The following is a 17,627-nucleotide window of genomic DNA, read 5'->3' as shown; positions in this document are numbered from 1 at the left end:
CCGTAGAAACCTGATCTGTTAAATATTATCTTACAGTCTTTATCAGTATTTAATTATGCCTACACTTACATTGGCCTTGTCAGCTCGAAAACAATAGTTTAACTCTAATCAAAATGATCAAATTCTACAGAAAAATATTGTTGACAAGAATACTAACTAAATAATTTAGTGTGGAGTTACATGCAGTTAAAGCTGTTATTAGAACATTTTGCACTGATCTTCAACAGTGTAGCATTCAACCCCAAAACAGTGTTAATGTAACTAGGTTGACACAAGCAGTGTCTTGTGACCAGTGATGAAAGTTTCTAGTTGTATATTGTATGGTCATTTGTTGTTAAAAGGTTACTTGTTGTAGCATGTCCCCTCTACAGTGCGCCTCACACTAGCACAGATGGATACACAGAGTACAGTATGTAGAATATGGTCTGTATGTGCCCTCTCCAATGTGTTTGAGAGTAGATCATGTGTTGAAATGCATTTGTCTTTTCTTAGTCTGTAAGTAGATTTACAATGGAAGTGTGAACTTGTGGCAACAGCGGCCCGGTGACTTGATTATAGAAGGACATTGTGCAAATGTAATGACCCAATCTGCTCCTCTTTAATCAATGTCCCATTGTTGTTGCCTTGTCAGTACCTGGATATATGATTTAAACCTTTGTTAGGCTAAATCTTTGTTAATAATGTATTGCTACATGTTAACTCGAATTATTGGTGGGATTAGTTCTTTTTATCCCATTGTTTAAGTGTTAGGCCCAATCAAGAGTGGTTTCACAATGGAGTTCCTTAGGCTCTCTTCTAGAAGTTCAAATAAATGCCTCGGTTTGCTCCGTCCAAAACATAAGAATAAACAGCCAGCCGTTTGTGTGGGAAATCCAACATTTTTGGAAACTCATGCATGATATGTGTAAAGTATTTTTGGTCATTAATTAAATGTAAATTAAGCCTAAAAAGAGATCAATGTATAGGAATTGTGTGTGTGTGTGTGTGTGTGTGTGTACATACTTAAAGGGTTAGTTCACCCAAAAATGAAAATACTCTCATGATTTACTTACATTTATGTCATCCCAGATGTGTATGACTTCTTCAGCAGAACCAAAGTGAAGATTTTATAAGCAGATTTCATCTCAGTTTGTCCATAAAATATAAGTAAATGGGTGCCATTAGACTGCTGGCTATTTGATGGTCCAAAAGGCATATTTAGGCAGCATATATGTAATGCTGATAGAGTAATGCTGCGGTCAATCAATTAATGTCTTCTTAAGCAAATCGTTAGGTTTGTCTAAAAAATATGCCGCGTTCACACGAGAAGTTGGAAGCGCGCACTTTGTATACAACAGAGGAACAAACGTCACTCGAGAGTTAGTTAATTTCAAACAGCAATATAGCACTGGCCGGAAGCAACAATCTAAAGTTAAAAATGCTTTAATTATCAATTGGTTTCTTACACCACTATTTCAGTTTGCCACAGAAGACATTAATTGATCGACTGGTGTCGCGTGGATTACTGTTATGCTGCCTAAATGTGCCTTTTGGACCATCAAATAGCCAGCAGCCTCATTGCACCTGTTTACTTACATTATATGGACAAAAAGACCTTAAGGGTGTTCACACTTAGGTGGGTTCAGTTCTCTTGGTCCAGACCAAAAAAGAAAATGATACATTTAGTCCTGGTTTGCTTAGCGTTCACACTGGCATTTTTAACACTGAACCTAAAGATACAAAACAAAAGGCATAAGGATAAGGTCACAACCTGATTGGACAGCTTTTATGACGTATATTTTGCGACGGAACTTGCCGAATATCCAAAACAATGCTGGCTTCTGGGCTTAATGCGCTCGTTGGATTTATGTATAATGGTGGTATTTTTACCAGCTGAGAACAAACAAAGAGCTAAAAATATGTAAAGGAGTCAAAACAGTGCCAGGAATTCCTCCATTGCATACACAAACGAAGATATGCTGCAAGGAGTTGGCGGTTCCGACACCTGTACCAAACTGTAATGGGCAACATAGCTCCTATGATAAGAACCAGGTATGCTTGAGGTCAGTATTAAAGGCAAATTACTTCCTGTTATTGGTCCATTTAGACGTCTTTGGTCCATGCTGCATTCATATATCAGTCGAACCGCACCAGAGTTCGTTTGGAAGCGGACCGAGACCCAATATTCAGGGGGTCTCGGTCCGCTTGTTTGGTACGCATCAAGGTTCAGATGGCAGCATTCACACTTGTTCAAATGAACCGCATTAACAGAGCAATCGCACCAGAGTTTGTTTTAATCTAACCAAATCTGCCAATTGCGAACACACCCTATATGTGCTTATAAAAATCTTCATTTCGGTTCTGCTGAAGAAGCGAAGACATACACATCTGGGATGGCTTAAAGGTAAGTAAATCATGAGAGAATTTCCATTTTTGGTTGAACTTACCCTTTAAGGCCTGTGTATACTTCATTTTTATGCGTTCCAGAATGGATCGTGCCTGGTCGAATGTTACGTCCCTATTAGTCTAGGGGTATCGAAGGGACATCAACATAAACCAGAACAGAACCAACTAGAACAACCTTGTGCAAATAAACAGAAGGAGGCTTAAGCAGACCACCAACAAGGCTTGAAGCGTAAGAAGTGAGCTTTACTGAGAATAATTAAACGTATTTACATATTTACATAAACATGGTCCAACAAAAGAAAACACAAAAAAGGTGAAAAGGGAACAAGAGTGTTGCCAACAAAAAGAAACAAGGAAAACCAAAAAGCCAACTAACTAAAGGCAGAAAAGGCTTACTGAAAACAAAACACAAAATAAATCTGCCTACTCTAACTAAAACAAAAACTTACAATTGGTGGCAACCACTCCTTACCTGGTGTTACTAGACAGCATTAAGGTCTACATGTTGCAACATGTGCAGGGCCCCTAACCTGTTCCCAATTCAAAAATAAAACGAGCATCAAGAAAGGTCTAAGGGCCTTACAAAGTCAAAAGAAGAAAACAAAACAAAGAAAACAAACTGAAAAGCTTTACAACAAAAGCCACAAGCAATAAAAAACAGGTCCTCTCGTATAACAGCCATCTTGAATTTTATAGACCTGGGTGATCTCAGGTCTCCATGTGCGATTGGCTGATCACACAAGACAGGCGGCAATTGGCTGGAACAAATGCAAATGGATGAACCAATGGGGGGCAGGCTCCTGCAACAGAAAACACACAGAGAGAAAACAAAAAAATATGTAACACCTCCTTCCACAAGAGCAAACTTTAAAGGTTTACATTCACTAAACTAGACACGGGACAACGCATCAGCAATAACATTATTGATGCCCTTCTTACGCCTAATTTCTAAATTATAATCCTGGACCAATAAAGACCATCTCATGAGACGCTGGTTATGATTATACATACGAGAGAGGAATGTCAGTGGATTATGATCTGTGAAAACAATTACGGAAACAGGAGACGAACCAACATAGACTTCAAAATGCTGAAGAGAGAATAACATTGCCAAAGCCTCTTTCTCGATTGTAGAATACTTTAACTGGTGTTTGTTAAATTAACGGGAGAAATAACAAACAGGATGGTCAACTTCATCCTCGTCCTCCATTAACAGCACCGCTCCTGCACCAAAAGCACTTGCATCTACCTCAATCTTGAATGGTACATCAAAATTAGGAGCAGCAAGAACAGTAAAGCTTTCACATTAACAAATGCCTGCTGGCACTCAGGAGTCCACTCAAAGCTTTTAGAAAGGCTCAGTAGATTGGTAAGTGGGGTGACAACAGTTGAGAAGTTCTTGCAAAAACCTTGATAGTACCCGACCATTCCGAGAAACCTACGGAGCTCTTTTTTTTAGTAGGAGCTGGAAAGGCAGTGATCGCAGTAACTTTTTGCTCAACAGGTCGTACCTGCCCTTGCCCTACCTGTTTTCCCAAATAGGTTACCGTAGCCATCCCAAACTCACACTTTGCAAGGTTCAAAGTCAGAGTAGCTCTTGCAAGATGAGTAAATACTTCCCTAAGAGTATTAACGTGATGTAACCAATCAGGATATTAAATTACCAAATCATCTAGATGGGCATTACAATTTGGCACATCAGCTAGGACCATATTTACTAGCTGCTGGAATGTAGTGGGCGCATTTCTCATACCAAACGCCATTACAGAGTACTGTAGAAAGTGATCAGGTGTCACAAAGGCTGAGATAGCGGAGGCTCTAGGTGTTAAAGGAACCTGCCAATATCCCTTTAGTAAGTACAGTTTAGTGACATACTTTGCTGAACCAACATTATCTATACAGATTCTTGGCAATGGATAGGAGTCTGGAAGAGTAACAGCATTCACTCTCCTGTAATCTGTACAGAACATAAAAGTACCATCTGACTTAGGAACAATCAGGCAGGGGGAAATCCAGGGACTAGAGCTTGGTCTTGCCAACACATTATCTAGAAGAAACTTGACCTCCTGTTTCATGATGGCTCTCTTTACAGGATTAATATGATAGGCATGTCGCTTTATAGGGATCCTGTCATCTGTGATTACTATGACATGCTGTAAAACTGTGGTTTGGGAAGGTACATCTCCAAAAAGAGTGGGAAAATCTGCAGAATGTCACCTCGCTCAGCTTCTGACAAATTCTGAAGATGGAAAGGTAAATTAGAGATCATCTCTGAATTTAAAAGTCTTTTGTACCGAATTAGAGAGCGCTAGATCATCTTCAATCTCTGGCTCAGCAGGTACTGAAATTATCGCTAAAGGCTTGGAGGTTACATCTTCACTAACAGAAATAGACTTGACAGAAGTTGTTGCAGGACTTACCCTTGCATGATATTCTTTTAGCATGTTAATGTGACAGACATGGGTTTGATGTTTCCTTTCTGGAGTATGGATTACATAGTCTGTATCACTGAGCTTTTCCATGACCATGTAAGGACCTGAAAAACGAGCAGACAGAGAAGAACCAGGGACAGGTAATAAAACCAAAACTTTGTCACCAGGTTTAAATGATCGTACAATGGCCTTCTTGTCAAAACGGCTTTTCATGGCACTTTGTGTTGAAGACAAAGTTTCTTTTGCCACAGCAACAGCATTGTGCAGGTGTTCTCGCAGCTGACTAACATAGTCTAATACATTAGTCGTGGGAGCAGAATCAACCAATAACAACTCATCTCTAAAATTTTCAAGGGGCCACGAAGAGTATGTCCAAAGACTAGTTCTGCAGGGCTAAATCCAAGGGACTCCTGCACAGCCTCACGCACAACGAAAAGAACAAAGGGAAGTCCATCATCCCAGCACTTTTAGGTTTCCAAACAGTATTTGCGCAGCATAGACTTTAACGTCTGATGCCAATGCTCAAGTGCACCCTGGGACTCAGGGTGATAGGCACTAGAGACTCTGAATGCCTCCAAAATGTGATTGAACACCTTAGAAAGAAAGTTGGAAACCTGATCAGTCTGGAGGATTTTAGGGAGACCAGATGTTGAAAAAAAATGTGGTCAATGCTTTTACCACTGAAGTAGCAGTGAGTTTTCGTAAGGGAATAGCCTCTGGGAATCTAGTAGTAACACACATTACTGTCAACAGGAACTGATTACCAGATTTAGTCCTGGGCAAAGGGCCCACACAATCAACTATAACATGTTCAAAGGGTTCTCCCACAACAGGGATTGGACAAAGAGGAGCTGGAGGGACTATTTGGTTTGGCTTACCAGCCAGTTGGCATGTATGACAGGTTTTACAATACCGTGCCATATCAGATTTCAAACCTGGCTAAAAAAAGTGTTTCAAAATGCGGTTATACGTTTTTGTGACACCTAGATGTCCAGACCGTACGCTGTCATGAGCCAAACACAACACTTGTTCTCGTAAAACCGAAGGAGTTACCACTTTATAGGTAGCGCTCCAGTCTAAATCTGCCACACAAGGAGGGTTCCACCTGCGCATTAGTACCTTATCCTCAAGGTAGTACACTGCCTCTCTATCATTCATGGTGTCAGAAGGGACAACTAACAAAAAATACTTGACCAAAGATGGATCAGATTGTTGAGCTGCAATCAACTGATCATGGGAAACAGAAAACTGAAGTGGGTCAAGCTTTACAGACAACTTTTAGGAAACAGGTTTACTCTTCAAACCGGAGTCTGAAGAAGAAGACACTTTTGAGTTGTCATGGGCCAGAACCTTCATCAACATTGGGCCTAAAAAAGAAGCAGACAGGTCAACATGTTGTAATTTCTGTGCCTGTGCACTAGTAATGACACAACTAGGAAAGATATTTGGGAAGTTGTAAAACAATTAATCGGTTATACAACAATGATTTATTCGATCTGCTACCTCGAGCATTGGCGTTACTTTCCCATGAGCTATATAATTTCCCATGATAAAGTCTGTATGCTTAAGGGACATACAGTCAGCTATAACATGTCCAACTTTGTGACAGTAAAAACATTCGCTCTCTTTCGGGTGGATGGATGGTGACTTTACCTGACTAGTTGCAAAAGGCAGAGACACTGAAGGAGTAGACACTGACACTGACATAGATTTTTGATACAAAGACATTTTTGTGAGTGTGCACAAACTCATTTGCTAAAACTGCAGCCTCAGACAAGGAAGAAACCTTCTGTTAATTTAATTAAACCACAATATGCTCAGGCAAACAGTTCTTAAACTCTTCCAGCAGAATGAGTTCTCTGAGAGAATTGTAATCGGTAACTTTGGTCGCAGCACACCACTTATCAAAGACCACCACTTATCCTTTTTCTCTAGCAAACTCAACAAATGTCTGACTATTTGCCTTCCTAAAACTCCTAAACTTTTGCCTGTATGCCTCAGGAACAAGCTCATAGGCATGAAAAACTGCTGCTTTAACCAAATCATATTGTAAGCTATCATCTAATGATAGTGTTGACAGTACTTCCTGAGCCTTTCCGGACAATTTGCACTGCAGTAAGAGAGGCCATACTTCCTTTGGCCACTGGAAGGAAGCCACAATGCGCTCAAAACACTAAAGTAAGAATCCACTTCAGTATCTCGAAAAGGATGGACTAAAGTAATACATTTACTTACATCAAATTAAGTAGTAGGTTGGTCTGGGGAAGATACATTAGAACTGACTGGTACTGGAACTTGTGCCAGGAGCTTGTGCAGATTCCAGTTCCAGTTTACGCAGACGAACAGCTGTATCAGCTTCAATTTCCAACTTACTTTTAAACGAAGCTTCATCTCAGCCGTACAAAGCTGGGCCCTCTCCTGAGCCTCCATTTGGAGACGTGCCAAACAGACCTTTAACCTGGCATCTCTGGACTGAGACAAACCAGAGGAGACTGGAAAAAATGGGTCAAAACCTGGTAAGGTAGCTGGAGTCTTAGCCTCAAAAGCTATCTTAGTTCCACTAACATCCGCCTGCAACGCATCTTGTTCACCTTCAGAGTCAAGCATACTTGCCCCCACAACATCAGATTCAAATATATCTGCATCATATTGTACTGGTCCTTTAAGAATCTTCAACTCCATTAGCTTTTCCCGAATTACCAGCTTTAACCGTTTCTTAACAAGACCTCTAGATACAGAAATAACAAAGTGGTCTGCAATAGCCTTTAAATCATCCTTATGACATTTATAAAGTTGCTCAACACTAAGTTTACTAACAAACTGGTTTATATCAAACAACGCCATGATACTACTTAAATTCTGTTAATTGTTTTACCTATTTTCAAGGATTTCAAATAGATCCCGGAAGAGCTCCCATTTTATGTTACGTCCCTATTAGTCTAGGGGTATCGAAGGGACATCAACATAAACCAGAACAGAAGCAACTAGAACAACCTTGTGCAAATAAACAGGAGACTTAAGCAGACCACTAACAAGGCTTGAAGTGTAAGAAGTGAGCTTTACTGAGAATAATTAAATGTATTTACATATTTACATAAACATGGTCCAACAAAAGAAAACACAAAAAAAGGTGTAAAGGGAACAAGAGTGTTGCCAACAAAAAGAAACAAGGGAAACCAAAAAGCCAACTAACTAAAGGCAGAAAAGGCTTACTGAAAACAAAACACAAAATAAATCTGCCTACTCTAAAACAAAAACGTACAATTGGTGGCAATCACTCCTTACCTGGTGTTACTAGACAGTGTTAAGGTCTACATGTTGCAACATGTGCAGGGCCCCTAACCTGTTCCCAATTCAAAAATAAAACGAGCATCAAGAAAGGTCCAAGGACCGTACAAAGTCAAAAGAAGAAAACAAAACAAAGAAAACAAACTGAAACTCTTTACAACAAAAGCCACAAGCAATACAAAACAGGTCCTCTCGGATAACAGCCATCTTGAATTTTATAGACCTGGGTCTCAGGTCTCCATGTGCGATTGGCTGATCACACAAGACAGGCGGCGATTGGCTGGAACAAATGCAAATGGATGAACCAATGGGGGGCATGCTCCTGCAACAGAAAACACACAGAGAAAAAACAAAACACATATACCTAGAGAGCATAACATTGACCGCAAAGTGTACTCATTTAACCGTGAGCGAATACGCGTTCCACACTACGACTGCTTTGTGATACTCGTTGGCTGTTTCTCAATGCAAAGAACACAGAGAATAGATTTGCGTGCTTATGAAGACCAGTCTTGCTAAGCCACCTCGGAAGAACAAACCTGGAAGGATAAGAGTATGTAGAACTTATCAATTGTGAGCTATGAGATGTGCTGCGATCTTCCTGTTGTACAATTGACAGTCACAGTACATTTGTAGCCAGTGAGAGAACTAATGGCATTATCACACACTAGTGACAGCATTATTATCTTCATCATACCAGTGAGGTTTTGCAGTACGAATCACACGTTAAAATAATAAAGTCCGTAAACACTCGTTTCTCCATGTGTTTCTTACTATATTAAAATGATGCCCAACAAAACAACACATTTTGATGGAGTATAACGACTCTCACGAGCCATCAGACTTTCGTGAGCTTACAGTGGGGAAACTCTTGAGAGTAAATGCAATTATAAATGTCCCATGTCTGCCACCGTAGTACGGGGTTCTTGCCCACAAGTCAACATCTGATGCATCATCAATAAACGGCCTGAGCGAGAACACATCCGGGTAATTTCATGCATTCTCTGTACTTGCGTACTTACGTAAGAACACAAAAGAACGCACACTGAGAAACAGTCAGTGGCTGGCGCATGCGCCGACGATGTGCACAGACGAGGACTGTGAACGTGTCGAAAATATGGGCCGCGTGCAGACAGTCTGTGCAGACTGTGCTATACTGCGAGCGGAGCGATCAGCAACACGGACAACTTAAGTATACTTTGGGCTTTAGCTTTAGCCTAGTTGTAGGACAAATTTGTGAGCTAAATTTGACGAAACCTCCATTTGCAGACATTTTGGGATGTCCTCATTTGGAAAAATGATTCATACATGAATTAAATAATTTTTGTTTTAAATACTACAAGTATAAAAATGTTTCCTATGAGGTTAGGGTTAATATATAGTAAATATATAGTAATTATAATTAGCTTTATATTAAAACAATAGAAGTCTATGGTATGCCCCCATTTAGTGTTTGATGCAATGATACAGCTTGAAAAGTATCAGTATGACTCTGTAGCATGCTGGGGGACATTGACCCCGCTCTGTAATGAAACACACACTCTCTTCTCTGACTTTCATTTTTCTGAGATTAGGAGACATTGACCTGAAATTTGAGGTCTGTTCTATGCCTATTTTTTTTTTTTTTTCTCGTTACAGAGCTTGCAAGACAGAACTGTATTTATATTACTTTATATTTTATATTATTTGTATTTGTTCATTATTTGTACTGTATATTATTTAATATGTTTTAAATTTATATGCTTTGTTTTAACGTGTGCTATCAATTTTTGTTTTTGTAAATGGTATACTTTTTAATCAGAGACCTAAGCATTGACATTGATGATGTATTTGTTTTCCAGGTTTGAAGGAATTTGTTTTGGGGTGAACTTTGCATGACTTTAGCAGGCTGAGACATTCAATATGCAATTTTTTCCCACCAAAACTGTTGTTGTTATACAGTTCAGAGTGTCAGCTACTATTATGTGCAGTTTTAAAATAGGTATTATATAATTGCTTTAAACGAACGTTGCAATTCTGCTAAGCTGGGTCTCTGAGGATTAAGAAAATTAAGATGGAAGTTTGACATTCCCATTGACTTGCATGTAGAATGTTCATAATTCAAGATGTAATGACTGCGACGGGATCTTTTACCTGAAGAGCACAAATGCGACAGTGTGTGTACTTGTGTCTGTGTTGCAGGTGAGAGATGGATATGAGAGAGGTGTACGTGGTGACTGGCAGCTTTGTGGGCTTCCAGCTGTTCTTCTCCTGTGTCAGTCCGGTTCTGTCCACTAACTTCACACAGGGCTACGGAAGATTACCACCAAACAAACTCAACGACTGGAACTCTAGGTAAAACCTGCACACTCATTAACCATCCAGTGTTGCCACAGGGCCACAGGTTTAAATGACTGGATGGGTAATTAGTTGGATATGGATGTGTGGGTAGTTATAGATTGTTAGTAAGTTTGTTGGCTAATTGGGAAGTTACTTGGTTGGTTGGTTGGTTGGTTCAGTAAAACAAAAATAAATAAATACATAAATTCAAAGTTGGTTGGTTGGTTGCCCTTTTTGTGAATGGAAGTTCAGCCAGTTGGACTTTTAGAATTATCCTGGGATGTAACAGAATATCCTTTTGGTTCATATTTTTTGGTAAACATGCATCCCAACAAATCAAGTTTTCAAAAGTACAAACATGCTACCATAAATCATTTGCATTGTCTTAGTATATCAGTAATGCCAACACATGAGGTGTAGTGATCTCTGTACTGTTGTGAAATGCAGTTGAATGGCAGTTTCATGTAATCACCTTTCCTCTAGTCTTTTGACCCTAGTTAATGGTGTTTAGGGAACAGGTTCAGAAATCACTGTACTATACTGTGAGTGATTACAGGGTTCCTGTGGGTCCTTAAAAATCTTAAAGTGCACCTATTATGATTTTTAAACGTGCCTAATTTTGTTTTAAAGGTCTCATACAATAGATTTACATGCATCCAAGGTCAAAAAACACTTTAATTTGCAAATTAATTTAAATTGCAGCATTACCTTTTCTTCCCAGTGTCAAAAACGACTCGTTCAATGATCCGTTCTAAAGGATTCATTCTAAACTCCTTTCTGAGCGCCTACTCTGCTCTGATTGGTCAGATGTCCCAGTCTGTTGTGATTGGTCTACCGCTTACAGCGCGTGTCGGAAAGGAAACGGCCACTACCATATCCGAGTTTCAGCTCCGTCTGAAAAAAAAATTATGTTTTACCTTACCAATTTGAGCCCGAGTCCAATAGTGATACATCGGAAGATCAACCCGAACCACCATCGCAAGCACGACGAGAACAGGACGTTTATATGTAGTTTGACAATAACGTGAGTTAGCCGGTTAGTAGTAGGCTAACAGCTAACAGGCTAACAGCGTGCACTGGCTGTACATGTAAACAGACCAGAGGCGGGTTTCTTGAAGTCTGGAATTACTAACGACTCGTTTCAGGTTCTTTCTTTTGGGTGTCAATAACTCCATATTTCGTGCACTTAGATTTTTTTACATTCACAAACAGCTATATAACACACTACATGAAAGGTAATATTTGAAAAACCATAATAGGTGCTCTTTAAAATGTCTTAGATTCAGTTCTCTAAAATTTAAGGTCATAAAAAGTCTGACATATCTTAAATGGTATAACAAAAAAGTCATTTAATTATAATTTAAAGAGGTCTTACATTTGGGGATGTAAAGGCCAGAACCGCGATCGGCCCTAATGTGATTATTAAACTTTAAAAGGTTACGGTTTAATTTTTATAATCATATCGTCTGCATGTACTGAGGGCTTTATTGTGAAAAGCAGGAGGGGAGCTTGAGATTCAGCGTTTCCAGCGGATTAAGAGCGTTTCGCAATCAATGAATACCGGACATTTATTACAATTGATCGCTTATGATCTACTGTTGATGAATTATGACAATGTTTACTTTTAAGTGTTTATAATGAAATGCTTTCTAGATAAACATAAGAGTGCATATTTTATTTCCCTTATCTGTTTGAATGAGAAGCTGAAAGCAGTGAAGCACAGATATTTCAAAGTAAGAGTCACAGGTGTATTTTGGGTTTGTAAAGTTAAAAGTCTTGCATTATGCACCAAATCTTTTTCTGATTATTATTGGTATTTTGGTTGCATAATAATCTGCTTTTGGTCTCTTGTCACTGGAAGGAAAGACTAAGATTTTTTTTTTAAAACATTCAGTGTATCGATTTTTAAAAACTATAGTCATAAGTCTTAAGCAATTTTATTGTCATTTGCACAGATTCCACATTCTTTCAACACATTATTATCGGATCAGCAAAATCCAATATCGGCCGGACCTCTAATTCATATGTTTTGATATATTGGTACATAAACCAATTTTAAATCATTTGAATATGATGTATACTCTATATATGTGGAAAGCAGTGTTAAGGCCTTGTTGAATGTGTGCCCCAGCCAGTTTGATTAAAAGAATCTATGATACATTATTTATTTTGAGAAAGTGTGGGTTTGTTCTGTATGGACATACGGTGTTAATTTGATTTGTTTATGTCTTAAAAAGGTCTTAAATTTGATTTTATAAACTCTACAGCAACCATGGATTATATAAAAGTACATATCTTTAAATGAAAACTCTGTAGATGTAATAACTGAATTTTGGCTAATATGGGCACATCTGTACCCTACAGCCTAATAGCCTAAATTATCCATCATCAACCAGTGTTTACATTTAATGTAATTAAACAAGTGGCCTGTCGCATGGAGCTGGTTTCGGTGGCTACACATGTAAGTTTGAGTTTAGTTTGAGCAAACTCTGGGTTTTCGGTCTCAAGAAGGCGGGTCAGTTTTTACCGATGTTCATCACCATAGCAACTTACGCCACATGGCTAACCTGCTCCGGAGCAGGTTTTATTCTGGGTTTCAGATCGCAAACTGATGCTGAACCAATCAGCTGCGAGTAGAGTGACATCTCTAACATAATAAAGTCGCTCCCCTTGTATCTCTCGCTCCAAATTAAATTAAATTCCGCGCTTCACTGGAAATGTATATATTTAATACATTTAAATGTATATATTATGATTTCATATCTTTGCCATTTTTTTATATATATATAATTTAATATTCTAAAATATAAAATGGTTTATTTGAGAGATCGTGGAAATTTGTATCTTTTGAGCAGCACATTAAAAATGTATTGAGTTTCTTTGCATTTCTTTACATTCTGGACCTGTATGCAGTGCGTAATGCTGAAAACCTTCGTAAGGTTATTCTCACACTTTAAAGACGCATTTATTGTGTGACGAGTCTTTCCACCTAAACAAATATACTGGTAAAAATACTGTATATTGTAGACTATCACACAAAGTGACATGGCTTGCACTTCATTAAAATATATTATGCTTTTAAATGAAATGAATAGAAAAGCTTTTACATTTTAGAAAAATATATAGATTTGTATGCTTTTAAAAATAAAAAGCCTGTATGTTAATATTGTGAACCTATATAAATTCAATTACACATTATATTCAGTTATTTTTCTAATAAACTATTCCAAACTTCCGTGACAGCAGCAGTTTCTTCAGGCTGTGTAAAGGTATTAATTCTTTATATTTTCGTAATGTTCTCTTGATCTTCAGTGGTGACGTAACTCACGCTAAATTTCTCTCTCCAAGCTTCACCCATTGTCTGTTCGTGGCAAACGTCACTCATTCATGTTCACGTGCTTCAGGGTTAATCATGAGCTCAGGATCAAACTCTTGAGTTGACAGAGAATGTTTGTAGCAAGCATCTTGAGATCGCTGAACCCGATCTAAACCGGTTTAGCTCTATCTGGTTTTGTCAACCTGAAACTTACTCTGAAACTCTGAGTTTATTCAACTAGCTTCATGCAACAGGCCTCAGGATCTTCTGTTTCTATAATAATTTTCTTAAGATTTTCAGCCTTTTTTCTCATTCGTTTGAAAACCTAAAAAAGCATTTTATGGCCATTTGTGGCTGAAAATTTTCGGCAGCCGAAATTCTGGTGCGTCACTATTTTTTACACTATCAAGGGCTGAAAGTAGGCTAGAAATGTTCACTCAACACTAAAAATAAAAATAGCTCTTTGGCTGAACTTGATTCAATCGTGGACAGTGGTTCCACGTGTTTAAACTTAAAATTACTTTGTAATATCAACACAAACACTTTTGTTGGGTAAACCCAACAAAATTAGACGTGTCAGTGGAACTCAAATGAATCTCTTTTATTTCTTTATGTAGTAACTAGTCAGAGCGAATGTGAGCATGCTATATACATGCTGGTTGGAAGCACTACAGAGTGTAGTTTAGTAACTTTGCTATGGTTAACACAACATTTGCTCAATAAATCTAGCAATCAGTTTCATGTGCGACTTCACCATAATGGTAACCCCCAAAACTCCAACATAACAGAAACTCTTATAAATCTCAACACAACAAAACATTAAACACAAACAAGTATCCCACTTTATATTCATCTTGCATAAAAACAGTTTCATCAATGCTGCATTAACACCACAAAATGTTTTCAAGTAGTCCCAACTCAAGTGGATCAAGTATACTTCCATTTTTACAAATTTAAATGGATAGAATGCAGTGAAATCAAGTTGACAAAATGTTTTAGAATTGTGTTGCTTTAATTCATTTTAATCAAGTAGTTTGAACAAGCAGCAAAAATCCTTTTTACTAAAATTATTTGATGAAGTATTATTTGTCAAACTTGTCATCCTTGATTACATTCTTCATGTGGGTGAGGGTTCCAGCAATAAACAGGATCAATACAGTTTGTTAGAGGCTTATGAAAATATCTGTTTAACTGTTCTTGACATTTGGCAGAATACAGTGAGTTTTGTGTCCTGTTAAACTGCGATACGTTTCTATGGCAGTTTTCGACCTGCAGATAACCAATTCAAAGGTCTACACTCCACAAATAAGTGACAACACAAACTCATACACATGCCAGTCTGGCACATCCGCACTGCACGGATCCATAGATCAAATCTGTTATCTACTGTAGATACTGTTTCCTACTGTGTCAGCACTGTGGTGTATATTCACAATGCAGATTCACTGTCAACCCAGTATGTGAATTAAACAATGAATTTTATATACATTTCCATAGGTCATTGTTCACAGAGTTCGCAAAAGTCTAAATTCTGACTGGATGAGCCACGCTCAAATCCGTTAAATGCAGATGAACCCACATTTGTGACCGCAAATACATTGTATTCTGTTTTAATGCTGCAAGTTGCTGTTGCTTGCCTACCGGAAAAAGCCTACAGTTACGCTTCATTCGAATCATTTCAGAATTGCCGTCTCTACGAGATTCCGACTTGCGTTCACATCTTCGTAGAACACGAAACTACAAGTTGTAAACCTGGAATTCTATCAAAGCTTCAACTTGACCGTTGTGACGTCATTTAAAAAGAACCAAAATGCCACATTTACTGTTACTGCAGGGAATAACTGATTTGTTTTAATGTCCGCAGGCTGGTGTCCACCTTCCATGCATTAATTGTGGGGCTCTTCTGTCTCTATATCCTCTGGTACGATGATGCTGTCAACAAAGACCCGGTCTGGTAAGATGCTGAGAGTTCTAACGGAGAGAATGTTTTCACCTCCAAACATTTTTTGGGTCTCATTGTGATATTTGCCATGAAAATTTAAAACCAAACTAACAAATACCTCTCCAATAGAACAGCTAGTTTTTGTAATCCATAAAAATCCCTCAAAAACCAAGTATGTCAATATTTGAAGATGTCACTGGAAAGGCATGTTGAAATGAGATGTAAATGCTATGTTCAGAATAGCATACTACCATTTTATTACCAATGTATTACCTATGCCAATTTTTAACATGTCTCATTATTTAGGCTAATCGGACTGAAGTTTATACAGAATTCAATTTAAAAAACACAAAAGAACCATTTTATTTCCAAAATAATAACTGGACACTTGCATGCAACTTGATGAAACCATGTTAAAATGATGTTGCATTGTACTGATTGAAATGTTTATCATGGAATAATGCCTACGCTTACTTTTAAAATAAACATAGTAGGTAGCATACAGTGTATACTGTGCAGCAGTGCTAGTATTCCATTCAGAACATAGCCAAACTTACTCTTCTCCTGAAGACTTCATTGAAAAAAACGTTTTTCGCTGTGATCAGAAACGTTGTGTCCTCTATAGTCGTCTGTGCACAGAACTGCTCTCTCATTTGTTTTCTTGTCTTTTATTTTTTTCTTTTCTTCTTTCCCTCTCTTTTTCTTTCCCTTTCTGCCTGCTGCCTGTTTGGTCTGCATCTTTGCTTCCTGAAGGGGAGGAATGGTAATTTGTCTGTAGTGCTTGTTGCCTATTATGTCTTCTGTAGCTCTTTTCCAAAACCTAGTGAGCTGCCTACCTAGACAGCATTTTAAAGTCTCATAGGCGTGCTCCCGATGCGAAGGCTGTTCCAGAAAATAGGCAGCAATATTATGTGTCCTTCTAAGGTGCCTGATTTTGTCAAAATTTTAAGGCAGCATTTAATGCTGTCCCTGTCCGTGTGCAACAAGCTCTGTGAAAAAAATCTATTTAAGTTGGCAGATGAGAGAAATGTTGATATACTTATATTTCATTCAATACTGAAATGTATTTCTAGAAAAATAGAGCTCTAATAGAGCACAACAGTCTGGTTCCAGAAGTAAAAATCCCATTACATTGTTACATAGGGTTTACATAGGTAATTGACTATTAATTACTTTAAAGACAGACCGACAGTGAGCTCCAAGGTTGCTAATCGATGGCATATGCATCTGTTGAAGCCGTCAGTCTGCGTTATTTCATTTCATACTGTTTATTGGTAGAATTTGGTGAAGAACTACACTACCCATGATCCTGAGGGAGAAAATCCACCAGTCAGAGAATTGCGGCATATGTTGGGAGTAGACATTGAGGCTGCTCACTAGGTTTTAGAACAGAGCCCTTGTCTCATTTGTTTTACCCTTCCTTACCATCTGCTCCATTTGTGTCCTGTTTCCTTTGATATGCCTGTTTGGTACAATTTGGTTTTTATTTTTCAAAGAGAAACATCTTTCTTTCTCTTTTGTGTAATGTAGTTTTTGCCAGTCTCTCTTTTTCTGCCTCTCTTCTCACTTTGTCAGATCAGAGAGTTTTAAGTCTTGTCAACAAGGCACCATTTCAACAGGAATCAACAGATTCCCAGCACTCCCTCTCATATCATGTGTCCTCCCTGCAGGCCTCTTTCTCCTCTGATCAATCTCTCTCTCACTGTCCTGTAAGCCATCTTGGCCAGTACTTCTGTTGAAGACTCCCCCCCCCCAAATACAGTCCAAAAAGGAGACGGCTGGGAATTTATTCCATACACTCCCCACACTTTCCTCGGCCCAATTCTAAACAGGGTCATTCTATGAAATGAGTGCCTTTTCCATTTCGAAAAAGGGCATTTCAAAGTAAATATCTGTAAGATTTCAAACATTCTATCAGACAAATAATGGGCCTTATTCATGAAAC

The 17,627-nt window shown here is 38.4% G+C and overlaps 1 protein-coding gene across 1 annotated transcript in view; it reads left to right on the top strand.

Annotated features, from left to right (window-relative positions):
• The window catches only part of LOC127451745 (TLC domain-containing protein 4-B), a 31,862-nt gene that overhangs the window by 2,249 nt on the left and 11,986 nt on the right, over positions 1-17,627 (top strand). The window contains exons 2-3 of the mRNA XM_051716654.1: positions 10,287-10,439; positions 15,605-15,694. Of these exons, the coding sequence (XP_051572614.1) occupies positions 10,294-10,439; positions 15,605-15,694 (236 nt within the window). The 5' untranslated portion in view covers positions 10,287-10,293. The remainder of the gene's footprint in view (positions 1-10,286; positions 10,440-15,604; positions 15,695-17,627) is intronic.

This window comes from Myxocyprinus asiaticus, chromosome 14 (genome assembly GCF_019703515.2).
Source record: "Myxocyprinus asiaticus isolate MX2 ecotype Aquarium Trade chromosome 14, UBuf_Myxa_2, whole genome shotgun sequence".
Classification (NCBI taxonomy): Eukaryota; Metazoa; Chordata; class Actinopteri; order Cypriniformes; family Catostomidae; genus Myxocyprinus; species Myxocyprinus asiaticus.
This window is presented reverse-complemented; position numbering and strand designations above follow the sequence as displayed.